At 40.0% G+C, this 13,613-nt stretch overlaps 1 protein-coding gene and 1 long non-coding RNA gene across 2 annotated transcripts in view; one reads left to right on the top strand and one right to left on the bottom strand.

The window, feature by feature from the left end:
• LOC116714359 (A disintegrin and metalloproteinase with thrombospondin motifs 2-like) overlaps positions 1–13,613 on the bottom strand; it is a 123,007-nt gene that overhangs the window by 14,544 nt on the left and 94,850 nt on the right. Inside the window, exons 5-12 of the mRNA XM_032554880.1 lie at positions 8,818–8,901; positions 7,170–7,326; positions 6,258–6,363; positions 5,909–6,052; positions 5,253–5,385; positions 1,190–1,303; positions 951–1,096; positions 123–283 (exon numbers count right to left, since the gene is read on the bottom strand). Of these exons, the coding sequence (XP_032410771.1) occupies positions 123–283; positions 951–1,096; positions 1,190–1,303; positions 5,253–5,385; positions 5,909–6,052; positions 6,258–6,363; positions 7,170–7,326; positions 8,818–8,901 (1,045 nt within the window). The remainder of the gene's footprint in view (positions 1–122; positions 284–950; positions 1,097–1,189; positions 1,304–5,252; positions 5,386–5,908; positions 6,053–6,257; positions 6,364–7,169; positions 7,327–8,817; positions 8,902–13,613) is intronic.
• LOC116714360 (uncharacterized) lies at positions 290–9,317 on the top strand. Its single transcript, XR_004338046.1, has 3 exons — positions 290–504; positions 8,141–8,145; positions 9,308–9,317. It is a non-coding gene; the product is annotated as an uncharacterized LOC116714360 (long non-coding RNA).

The raw sequence follows: 13,613 nt of genomic DNA, 5'->3' as shown, positions 1-13,613 counted from the left end.
AGCTGTGCTCAAATTAATCAAATAGCACAACACCACATGCTCTAAATTGCATAACATATAGGTCCAGCAGAACCTAATCACTCCTGGTTTGCTACTGTCAAGCTGGTTCAGAATCTACTCACGGTCTGGGTGTTCATAAGGCAGCCAGAGGTGCTTGCTGATGTACTCTGAGGCGTGACACTGCTCCTCCCTGGGATCACTGTAAATGTCTTCACATTCATTGGTGTTGCACATCTGGAACTGGTAAGTTGCCCCTCTGCAGGGCCGGCCACCATTGGCTGGTCTGGGAAAAACAAGAGGCACAAAAAATGTTCTTGCCGTTTAAGCGGTAATTTGTTCTTTGGCCTTTTTTATTACACTTTAAACTAAAATGATCTCTTTAACCCAGTGTTTCTCAATTCCGGTCCTCAGGCTCTCCTGCTTTGCATGTTTTAGGTGTTTCCATTGTGCCACACACCTGGCTTGAACCTATGGGCGATTAACAGGCCTCTGCAGCACTTGATGGTGGCACTGAAGGTCATGCAATCATTTGAATCAGGTGTTCTGGAACAGAGACACATCTAAAGTATGCAGGGCAGGGGGGCTGACGACTGGAATTAAGAAACATTCTGTAAGGCTGCCTGAAAAATATACAGTGCTGGTAATACATATATATATATATATATATATATACACACACAGACAACTCGCAAAAATGCATTGCTCCTTGTTGGAAACAACCAATCAGGGGCAGGAGGGGGGGGCCTGTGTGAATTTAAAAGGAACTATGTGAGCTTAACACTAGTTGGTTGTCAGTGAAAATATTAAATTTTTGATGTGATCCAGTTACATGTAATCATTTATTACTATTGCTATTGCAATAAATGATTATCTTATTTTAAGTCTGTTTACACACCTTCACCTCATAGCCATGGTGGACACTAGACACAAACTAGAAAATAATGTCATACATGGGATTGTCACAGTTTCTGGTGCGAAACTGCACTCCTCCCCCACAGGTTTGTGAGCACTGGCCATACTCGCTCCATGATCCCCAGTTTCCATCTTGCTTCATGATGTCAGGAGTCAACCAGATGCAATGACCTTTAAAACAGTGCTGCCAGAGAGCACAAAGATGTGCCTACTTTAGTACCTACATATTGTGCGTAAAATCTTTTACAATATGTTTTTTGTAAAAATGTAGCAATACCTTTCCATTCCCACACATGGTGCCATCAATGGGTGGGCCCTTCTTGGTTTTGCAGAAGAACGGATTGTCTGGGTGACTGCACCACAGCTGCTTGCAGGGGTCAAACGTACGGTACTGTTTGGGAGAACAGAGATTCCAGCATAGTCAAAAACAGCAGCTCAAAATAAACATTTTGAATAACAGGTCACTCAAAATGTAAACTTATGGGAAGTTTAACACTTAATAAAGTTGAGATGGAAGGAGAAATGCCACAACAGTAGCAAAGACAGAAACATACCAAACAATACCAACACTTAATCTATGCAGTCATTGCAGTTTACACTGGGACCCATTGAGAAACACACAGCAGTTCATGCAAATTCTGTTGACAGATACAGAGCCCTGCAAAAGTAATCCTACCTCTTGTTTCACATAATCTCACTGTACAATGACTAACATTTATACATTTTAATAGGATTCTAGGTGACAGACAAACACAAAGCAGCACTAAATTGTGAAGTGGAAGGAAAATGATACTCAGCTTGTAAATTCATTTACAAACATAAAATTCTGATCAAAATACATTTGTACTCAGACCGTTTCACTATGATAACCCTAAATTAAGTCTACGGTAATACAAATCCACCTGTGTGCAATTTAATCTGCATATAAATACAGTTCTCTTAAAGCGTTAGAGGTTTTTGTAAGAGAAGCTGCTTGTTCCCTACAAATAGCTTCACATAACAAACGAACACAGAAAAATAGATCAGAAATAAAATAGTAAAAAAAACCTGTAAAGTTCATAAAATCATATTCCAAACTCCGGTTAGAGTGAGACTTTACAGTGGAAAAGCAGCTTTTTGATGCCCAGCCTGTTTGGTTCTACCCCTGTTTGGAGCGTCTCCATTACGATCTGCTCCTCACTATTATGGGTGTGAATATAGTTAGGAGCGTGGGCAAGCCAATGGTGTGCAGGAGCTGCAGTCAATGGTCCAATGATGTTTTCAGTGACACTCAGCAATGGAGAACCTCTTGGTTATGGTTGTTATGGAGCCAACTAAACCAGATATTTCATTTTGTCTTCTAGAAATCCAGTGCTGGAGCAAACATAGTGAAAACCATTCAGATTAGCTGATTATTTTCCTATGAACATATGGTGGTACTTTTATTTTTTAAATGTGCAACCTTTTGGATATAGGTAATGTAGTCAAAACATATATCCCGAAGTGAAGTTTATTTAAAAGAAAATTTCAAACAAAGAATAAAAGACACATGATGCCAAACCAATCTAGATCCAGAGTTTCACACAAAGCTGTAGCTCAGACAAAATGCTGACCAGAGCTGCACAGTTCCTCGCTTCTTCATTGCTGCCCAGTCCTCAGAAAGACTTGCTGCTTGCATCGCTGCAAAATCACGTTCATTCTGCTCCAAAATGCAGAATGCGCCAGGAACAGCGCAGTGTTCCTGGCGCTGCTCGTGATTAAACTCATAATTACCCTAGTCCACACTGTGCAGCTCTTTGATAGCAGACGGGATGACTGCCTGTCCACAGTGCTGGTTGAGAGGTTGTTTGGAGTTTGCAGTGACGTAAATCACGGGCCAATCAATGAATGCAGTCTGTTCTCGATCAAATTGCTTGCATGCATGGCATTTCTTAGAGTGACTAGTACTACTCCTGAATTAGGTACAAAAAACGGAGAAGAGCTGTGCTGAGCCATGTCCGCTAACAGAGATGAATCTGGTCGGGATGGACCGAAGCAGAACTGATTGAAGCCACTCTAGTGGAGAAGCGGGCTCTACTGCGTGATGCCCAGTCCTTCATCTGAACAAAAGTATGACACAACAGCAAACCTCTCAATGTACTGCAGTTCCCCTAAATGTACAGGCCAGGTAAATAAAGCTATAATAACAGAGGATGCCAAGATACTCAGGGTAATGTTAAAGGAGCTGCAGAGATGCACTGCTCAGGTGGGAGAATCTGTTTACAGGGCAAGTTTTAGTTGTGGGCTCCAGAAGACAGACATAGTCGATAAAAGCCACAATAAGTCCAATGAGTAGCTTACCACTGCAGGAGACGGGTGGAAGAACATAATTTAGTCAGAGGACACCAACATTGAACATTCTGACCTTCATGTAAACCATTCTTTGAAGAAAAACTAAGTGCATACATCACTGATCATTAAATTCACTGTTCAACAGGACAAACACCTTAACAAACACCCACAGAGTTGCAACTGTCTGGATCAGTGCATTCAGCGTTGGAATCTGATTGTGAAACTGTGGCAAAAGTAGTCTATACAGACTTTCTAATATTTTGCAAAAAAATAAAATAAACATGAAAAAAATGGGCAATAATCCCAGTTTCTAGTTTCCAAAAACTAATGAAAAAATGACCAAAAGCGTTTGCAGCTATAATTGAACCAAAAGGTGATTCTTACAAGTCAGAGAGGGCTTAATAAGAATCTACATCAAAATCTATATACATATATATATATATGTATATAATTTTCCCTTCCACTTCACATTTACTTTTTGTGTTGATCTATCACGTGAATCACACAGCATGATGTGCCTGTAACAATTTTAGAACTTCAGGTGTCATATATACTTTTGCAAAGCACTGTAAGGAGGGTCAGAGGGCAGAGTGTTTTAAGACAAAAGGTGAGATATCTGTGACTAATGAGATGTCTCTTGACATGGCTTGAGAAGCAAATTCAGCAAATTCCCCTCCTTGTCTAAAATGAATCAAAATGCCATCAAACAAACCAGCCTGCCCTCTTCTCTCCTCTCCCGAGAACCTCCCACCTACCATGACCCTGAGGGACTTCTACAGGTCAGGAGTTGACTTACAAACATCGGCTTAGACTGTGGTAGGTAATCGTCAGCTGTATATAGACTGGAGGATCCTAAAATACAGGGGGAAAAAGGGCCTCTGTTCTGGCTGAGCCCTCTCCCCAAGGATGGGGAAGACTTCTCGCCAATCTTTTCCACTCAGTTTACAGTCATAAACGTGCCAATATAATGCGTCTCTTACTACAAGATGTGCAGTGATTTACCGTCAGTAAATCACTGCACCAGTGACTCCAGGTACAGTGCTGGACAGAGCCATAAGGGCCACACAAATGAATTGCAAGTGTCCCGTTGTTTTGGAGGATTTTGTAGTGGCTTTCTCTTAGAGCACAAGCATTTTAGAATCCTGCAGACCAAATCCTGACAAAACTGAGACGCAGAGTACAATCAAAACAGAAATGAAGGAGCAACATTACATACACATGACTTTGGGGAACAAAAACAACGAGAAAACCTAATAAAACAAATGACACGTCCACACGTCCTCCTGGAGGTGGGGTGGACTTACCTGCGATCCTGTCTGGCCCACCTTTTGTAGCTGAGGGGAATGAGTTTGACAAGAGAATAGAGGGTAATCTAGCAACGTGTGCAAGCCCCTGAGCAAACCCTTAGTCAAAAAACAGCTTTGCAACAGCGTGCCACAGTGGCTTCACAGTCACAGAAAAGATGATACTGACTGTAAAGGAAGTAAAGATACCAGAAAAGATGCTGCAGCTTGATGAAACTTCTTTAGTGATGCTTTTGTCTTTACAAAATTTTATTTCTAGCAGGTTCATGTAAAGGCACTGTGGTATTAAGGCAACTGAGAGGCTATAAAAAGAAACTTTTTTGTAATTAAATTAATGACATAAAAAAGTAATAGCTAACAAAACCAATTACCTGCTTTTAAGCAAGATGTCAATCCCACCAGAGGCCGGGAGAAGAAACAGAGGACATCAGAAAAATGTCAATGGCTATGTATGTCACTTATTTTGGTCAAAGGTAATCCACTAGTAGACAACATTGGGCTCAGTTAAGAAGCCCAACTCTTAAAATTTGAGAAAATACTTAAATAATTCAAGCTATTTTACAAACCACAGTGAAAAAAATCACTTTCAAACTCTGTCTGTTGAGGCTTAACATTTACCTGTCACTTGTAGCTTAGAAGCTAAAGTAACACTAAGCTTTGACTGAAGATGCGCTCAGTATGATGATGAGTGAAAGTAAGTGTTGATAGACTACAGGGGTCTCTTACCGCGGTGCACATGGTGTAGCCCACACCGAAGTCAAAACGACACTGTTCATTCATGGAGTAGTGCAAACCAGGAAGTTGAGGCAGCGATGGCCAGTTGTGGTCAAACGGGTCGTCCCGAAGACAGTCATAGGACCTGAAGATGAAGTGAAAAGTCTTTAATTTTCTTTCCTTGCCTGTAATGTTCCTACATTTTCTGGTACCGCTGGTGTAAATGTACAAGTAGAGATAACATTTTTTACATTTTTATTGTTAAGGAATGTACTTAAAAATAAGTTTGTCAAACAGAATATTTTGCTCAGATTTGCTGACTTATCTGATTTAAAAACTGTATCCAACTAGGACAGATAAGATTCTGTGCCCTGTTCACACTAATATGAATATTTTATAAAACAGACACATTCTGCTCTGTTGGTACCTCTTGACAATAGGTAAAACAAGATCTTGGTGAGAAAACCTAAGATTTTTAAACACTCTTTGTGGCGCTTGTCTGTTTGAGCTGGATATGTGGAGATTATTAAAAACAACGATGATTGTGCATGTCAAATCTTATAGCAGCTGCATGTAAAAAGCAAAAACACTGAGATCCCAGCTGACCTATTAAATGTACATGTAAAGCCTCCTGCATGTACTGATATGTTCTAGTTTTCATGTCTCACTGAAGGTAGCGTCCCAGCTCCTGCATGCTACATCTGGACCACTGAAAGCGGTGGAAGGCAGCTTGCACCAGAGGAGCCATGATGCTGCCCATGGGGACCTCGTCCCCACAGCGGTTTCCCTGGCCATCGTGCTCCATCCCAAGCCTATGGATGAAGAGAAGAAAAAGAAGAATGGTGGTGGAGAGGATAAAGAGCAGTAGAGACAGAGCGGGAATGTGTGGAAGAAGTAGATCAAGGAACAACAGAGGGAGGATTCAATCATTGCATACTGACCACTTGAACAAAACTGTGATGAATTAGTAAGAGACTGCTTTCCTCTCTGGTCTACTTTGTTACTGGTAACACTTACACGTGCCCAGTTTCATGGGCCACCACAAAGGCAGAAGAGAAACCATCCTCGTGGTTCAAGGTGCAGCTCCTCACCGGATGGCACATCCCCGTCACTGGAGCATAACCTGAACAACCAGGGAGAGAGAAGTAATGTTGGAGATTTACTGACTTACTGCTGCAGTAGTGCTGAAACATAATCATAGACAAAATGATAAAAGGCTATATTAGCTATGTTTGATCCTCATTTAGGTGTGCATTCTATGAATAAATATGTGTTTTTTTTATTTGGTCAAGTAGACTTCCTTTATCAAATCAAAAACACATATCTGTTTCAATTTTGCTTTATTAATAACAGAGCAGTTCTATTCATCTTAAGATTACTTTACACACACAAGGACTCTATTTAGGACTCTTACTCTTTTAGCTGTTTGGTTTGCCAGAATTTTATTTTAGGGGTATCACATTTTGGATGTATAGTTCAGAAAAGGGCACTGTCGAAGTGTAAGCCACAAACATTTACGTTCATGTGTCTAATCTTAATTCCAAGATGTTGGCTTCTCTCTTTGCAAATGCCAGTCTTCAGCTTCCTGTGTGTGTCCTGCACTCTCTTTAATTGTGGAGCTGTGGCTGCCTCTTCTCTGTATATTGATTTTCTGCTGCTGAAGGCTGCGCCCAAGGGCAGCTGAAGGGCTTCTGGCTAGCTAGGCCACTGGCTTTAGAGGCCTCTCCCCTGGGCCTGGCTGTTAGCTTGTGCTCTTCTGCACAGAAAACCATCAACCACTAAAGCCACAGTGCACCTTGCAAATTATATGAGGCAAAAGGAAGGAGGTGCACACTTCTCTATATGTCTAGAATCCTTTTAAAAGTGTGAGCATGCAGCAAGAATATAATGCACAACAGCATTGAATGTGTTCATCGTGTCTTTTAATACCTTGCATGCCAGTGGGCCCAAATTCTTGGCGTGTCAGGAAAATGGCATGATCATGATACTCAGCGTCCCCCGTGTCTTGCTTCTGCTGCAGAAAGGCCCAGCGACACACGTTCTCCAGACTCTGAGATGGATTCCCAAGTTCAATCAGGCTCATGGACTGAAACACAGAGCAACACGAACAAAGTGCAGGGATTATTTAAAAACAAGGACATCCCTATTTTAGTTTATGTATGTACAACAATTTATTTCACCCTGTAGAGGGCAGTGTCACTGTGTACTTTTTTTTTTTTTTAAATTTGATTTTAGAAGATCTCACAAACTGCTGGAGCATTTCTTCCACTTCATCACACAGAGAAACACACAGTCTCAAAGTGATGCTAGAAAGGAGTACTCTGTTAATGAGTTTTACAAAATATCTGCTTATGATTAAACAAAAACCCTAACCAAGCTCCTTTAAAGCTATATTTCCCTATCTAATATGTTCCCTCTATGATCTTGATTTAACAGTCTGATATCAAGGTTTCTCTTCATATCTCTTGCATTGCCTCTGTTTTTGCTCAGTGTTTGAACACATGCCTAAGGTGCAGTTGGTTCACAAAAGGAATGCAACATGAGCGAGACATATGGCCTGCCTCTGAACACTTGATGGAGTGCTAAGTATGCACTCGGCTCAGCCCTCATTTAGACGGTGTAGCCTGTACGTGTGCACCATTTCCAAGCTGCTTACGTGTGTTTGAGAGCATTTTTTTCATGATCCCAAAAATGTGTTTCTGCAATGGGTGTAAATGTAGCGCAGTGACAGTGTGTGAGTAAAGTGTGGGTGTATGAGTGTGGCTGCATTCAGGGTCACACAGTCAATCTGCAGGCTGTCTGGGTGCAGCTCTGTTGCTGTGGTAATTGGGAATGATGGACAGCCAAAGCTTTGGGTGAAGCTGCACAGGGGCTGGCCCTGAATGACCAATGCATTGTAGCCTGTGTGTGTTGTTTCCTGACTTCTATTGGGGCTGTACGGGCAGGAACAGTGGAAGAACATCGGAGAACACCTATTCACCAATAAAATCATATGTGCTATTCAGTGGGTAATCCCATCATTCCTGCCATTCAGCATCCTGCCATGCTTCTCAGCACAGGCATGCAGATAAAGTTACAGTGAGGAAGAAAGAGATGCTGCCCCTATTGCCATTACTCTTTATGAATGAAGGAGAGCTGTCATTGATTACTTACCTTTGTCTAGACTGGAGATGATTCTGTGAGGCAACCTGCTAGGAAGAACAGTGATTGCATAACGGCCAGAGTCTCTGTGTGCTTTGGCTGGTGAACTGTGAAGGCGTGCGACTTGGAAAAACTCCCCTGAGATGCTGCATGCTTTTAGTTCCTCTTTTGCTCAGTCCACTGGAATAACAAGCTCTGGGCATCGGTCTGTGTGTGTGTCCTGATGACTGGATGTGTGTGTTGTATATTTGTTTATAAGTTTGCTTTAGGTACTTAAAGGAAGAGTAGCGAAATCCTTATGTCATGGATAGTGCTGACATAGAAACAAAAAGACAAACAGGGTGAGCCCAAATCCTGTTGTTCTAAAGCGTAAGTGCTTCAGGAACTGCGGTTCAGTTGTTTTCTCAGCAGGACTTCGAGTCCTGTCAGGTCTCACCTTGCCATAGCCCAGCATGATTATCCGCACCAGCACCACATTGATTTTTGCTCCCAAAGAATCGTCATGGTAGATTTCGTTCACCTGGAACCACAAAAGCAAACACAAAAGGCAGGAGCTATTAAATGAGATGCACCAGTAGATAAAACGTTGGAAAAACATTTTCTGTCCAGAAGTTGTATAAGACTAATTGGATTCACACTGTTGTTCAGATGAATCTAAGATTGAGCTTTGCAGCGACGCAATCCTCTAGCATGGTTAGGTATAAAAACAAAAGATTAAAATGGAATAGCACTGCATGACCACTGTTAGGTAAGTTGCAGGCCAACTTTTCTGTCAATGGATTTGGGAGACCTTGTTAGAGTTCATGACATTAGGATACCAGGACATTTTTAATATAACACTGTGACCTCTGACAGAAAACTAAAAATTGGTCATCAGTGAGTCTTTAAGCTGGGAAGTGATGCATAACATCTGGTTAAAACAATAGAGAAATGGTTCACCAAACATAATAACAACCCTCATCACCTTCACCGAGACTGTAAAATCTAACGCATAGAAACATCAACAACCTGGAGGAGAGTGGACCCCATAGGATCACATTTTTCTAAGCTTAAAGTTAAGTGTTACACATCTGGTGTCAGTTTATCTGACACCGGGGTTTTATCACCAGATAAAACCTGAGTTTTATCTGGTGATAAAACCCCGGTTAATACATTCATAATAACAAAATAAACAAAAAAGGTGGTGCGTTTTGATCATTTGATGTGGTTTGCGTTTTAGGTGCCATTATAACAACAATTGTTTGGTTAAGAATACATTTGAACTTTTCTTTGTATTTTCATAAAAATCAATACACATGGATTAAATTTTCCACTTTTAGTCATATCTAAGTTCTGTTTCACATTTGTAAATTAGTTTAACCAGACAGAAAAATATTATGTCACTACTTTTATGACTTTATGGTCTTCTAAATAACCTCTTAAATATCTTTATTTCTAAATATTGTCAATTTTATAACCTTTAGGTTAATATGCTGCTATTAAAATCAGGTGAAAAATAAGGATGTCTTTAATATTAGCAATAGTGCAACATTGATCAATTGCCTCACATGTACAGAAAGGTTCCAGGCTCTGCTAGATAAATGCTCCCACATATGAGGGCGTATTTCACTCCCCAGATCACTCACGACCAAATATGAAAATTAAACAATGACATTATCTGGTGACTTTTAATGACTTTTGAGACATCCAATAGCTACTTTTCTTGCTGAGGAGTTGGCAACAGTGTTATGAAGTTTCTAGTTTCTAGTTGTAACATGATCAAATGGTCTCTTGTGTACCGAAGGACAGCTTGGATCATCCAAAACAGCCTTTACAGAAGACTTGTGATTCAAAACTGCTCAACTGGCCAAGAAGTTTAAAATAATTTTTAATTAAAATAAGTCAGTTAGTGGCATATTTCAACCTTTTTTTTTAAAGAACACCCTTATAGGAGGTGATAAATACCCCCACTCCAAGAAATATATTATTTAGGACTAACAAATGTGGGAGAGAAGGGAACAAGAAACAATTAGGAGATTGTAAGGAAATTTGGGCTCCCATGAGCAAAGATGAAGAGGAGATGAAGAAGATGCAAAGGATGGAAAGTGCCTAATGCAAGGAAACAAGGTAATGTGTAACAAGGGAGATGCAGAGAGCACTCTTCTGGCACACGCACTCTGACACACAGAGACACAAAGCCAAAGAGAGAGAGAGGGAAAATTGGCACTAAAGTCAAGGCCTGCTGTCCTCAGTGGCTGTGTTTGGTGCTTAATGAGGCAAAGGGATGTAAAAACAGACAGCCATAATGAGATGGCTGATGGACATGCTGCAGAGACACACACACACCACACAAACTCTGCCCACAGAGAGGTGCAGCGATAAGAAGGAAACACTGCAGAGACATGGAGCAAGAGACAGGTATGAGGGGAAGCTGTGGAATGCTTCGAACGTAGACCGAGAGGCAAAGGAACAGAGGAAAGAAGCTGAATGCAGTGGGGAAAACATACGGAGAAAAGCTTGAAAAGGAATGAGTTCTTAGAAAGCAACTATATCCCGAAGTAGCAGAGAAACAATTACTGTTGAAAGAAGAGGATGAGAAAAAAAGCTAGATTTTCCTCCTTTTGGTTTATAAAAGTAAATACCAAGCTCCAAACCTCCTATTGAGAATGACACAATAACAATAAAAGCTATTTGTTAAACTAAGTGAAAATAATTCACTTAATCATATCAGCATGTTTGAACAAGAAAACAAAATAACTGAACTGTAATAAAATGAGTCATATTCTCACAACCACAGCTAAAACTCCTAAAAGTATATCTGAATCTATCAAGGTCTCTTTCACATGAAAATAAAAAATAAAAATGCATCAAAAACAAACTTATAGAATGCTTCACCGTATGGGTTTTGAGGAAAGCAGGCCCATATGAATGTCCACAGGTGCATGGAGCTTAAACTTTTTCTATCACCAGTTCAAAACCAAACCCGGGTTACTGCAGATAGAAAGTCCCAATTTGTGTATCCATTTCCCATGTTCTGCACTGGTAACAAGCTTTGACCTTTTGAGAATGATGTCACAACTATAACTTTGGGTAAGCAATCCACCTAGAAAACGTTTCAAGAGATATGGTTGAAAACCTTCTCCAAATCTACAACAGCTATTTGGGCCAGAAAAACAAACTTCCATAACTTCATTAACAATTGGTTAATTTCAGAGTAAGGATTTGGTCAACTCATCCTCCTAATCTCAAGCTTCAACAATCAGTTGGAGTGTCCTGTCCTACGGTAAGCTTTCACAGGCAGTCTGACAATAGAGATTCCTCGATGGCTGTAACACACTCTCAGGTTCCCTTACTTAAAAATTGGGACCACCAACCTGGTTTGTCTCTCTACAGCTGTTGTTGTCTCAGTCTTCCATGTAACACTGAAGAGGGATATCAACAACTTTCCAGCAATGTCTGCAGCCTTAAGCATCTCTGAACAGATCTTGCCCACCCCTGGTCCTGCAGCTAGCACTCAAAGTTACTTTGCAGCTGTTTAAAGAATTAACTCTTCTGACTGCTTTAAATCTTTTCTGTCTTCCGGAACTTTCTGCTTCTCTGTTTTGGGTTGGCTAGAAATCTTTAGAAAAACAAGATTGCTTAAAATACAGTATTAGGGAGCAAGATTTTTATTTGACACACATGGGAAAAGCAAGCAAAGAGATAGACAAAACAAGAAAACCCAATTTAAACATGACCCGAAATAGCGAGAAAAGCCAAACAGGATTCATATTCTGGTAGGAAGTTTGATATTTGATGCTTACTTATCTCTTTAACTGATGATGCAAGCAGTGTAGAATGTTCTGTAGCATGGAGTCGGTGTAGCCAACCTTATTAAAAATGGTGGTGAGGGTATTTTTTTCTGGTTGTTATAATCTAACCCAGCAGGGGCTTGACGCAAGCCCCCAGCTGAGAGATGCACTGCATTGAAAGTCCGAAATTTTTATACAATATACAACTTCAGAGTGGACCTTGCCTCTCACACAATGACTGTTAAGATGCTTTGCATCCTCCTCTGAGTCAGTACAGGATAAAGTGGATATAGTGAAAGCTTGGAATAAATATTTTATCAAGTGTCTTGTTTGGGTTTATGTGAGGTTTTTATTCTGTGTTTTGATTGCCATGTGGAATGCAGCTCAGCAAGGACAAGCACTCTTAAGTGTCATCAGCAGCAAAGTTAGCTCTCTGTAAAGCAGTAAAAATGCAATAATAGTTGTTTGGGTCTTGTAAACAAGTAGAGAACATTACATATGCTTTTACAGCCTTTACCCACTTTACTACTGCAGAAGCATTAGACCTGGTCCTCCTAAAGCGATTACAGTTTAGCGGGCCATTATCATCACTGTCACACATTCTTTGTATGTACACTTCGTATTGAGCTCAGTATTTACTTACATTTCCTTAAGGAGTAAATAATATTTAGCATAATTTCACAATACACTTGAGATCTACTCCTGAAATGAAATGTCTCCCACAAACGTATTTGTACGCATTGAACTTCTTAGTTTGTGATGGCACAACTGCAACTTTTAAGATGTTTTAATAAAATTAAATCCTTGTGCAGTGCAGAAGATTCGAGTCATTTCTCATTTGTTTATTTTAAAATTTAAAACAGCTTTGCCCTGTAGCAGTTATTTAAATTACAATAGTGAACAAGTCAAACTCCTGATTTGTGAAGCATTTTGGCTTCAGCTGTTCAGCTGTTTGCTCAGTAAATCAAATTTGAATTGATTTGGCTAAAATTAGTCTAATCAATATTCATTCAGGTAATCTGAATGTCTTTCAATATTTTGACTGGTCTACAGATTTAAAGTATTTTAAATTAACCAGAATTGTGTCTACACATATTAGACACCTTAGGAAAGAACCATTACTGCTCTCTTTTCCTAACAAAGACACCATTCACTCTCATTTTGATCATTTGATTAATGTACAAATGCAACACAGTTTAACAGACAGATCATGCATGTGTTTGCTGTCTCTCTTTTTCTGAATAAGAAGGTTTTCTACAAATCATGTGGTCCTTTCAACTTTCATTCATCAAATTTCAGACATGATATTAATGGAAAAGAAACCCTGTCCTACATCTTTGCTTTTCCTTTTCTTAGTCTTTTGAGTTTAACATAGATGTGTTTTTCTGTAGCAAACATATCCACTGTGCCATAATGAATACTTATTTAATTACGTTAATTAGTATCCCATAATAGCTTCAAA

This window comes from Xiphophorus hellerii, chromosome 23 (genome assembly GCF_003331165.1).
Source record: "Xiphophorus hellerii strain 12219 chromosome 23, Xiphophorus_hellerii-4.1, whole genome shotgun sequence".
Taxonomy (NCBI): Eukaryota; Metazoa; Chordata; class Actinopteri; order Cyprinodontiformes; family Poeciliidae; genus Xiphophorus; species Xiphophorus hellerii.
The sequence above is the reverse complement of the archived record's forward strand: the minus strand, read 5'-3'. Positions and strand labels throughout refer to the sequence as shown.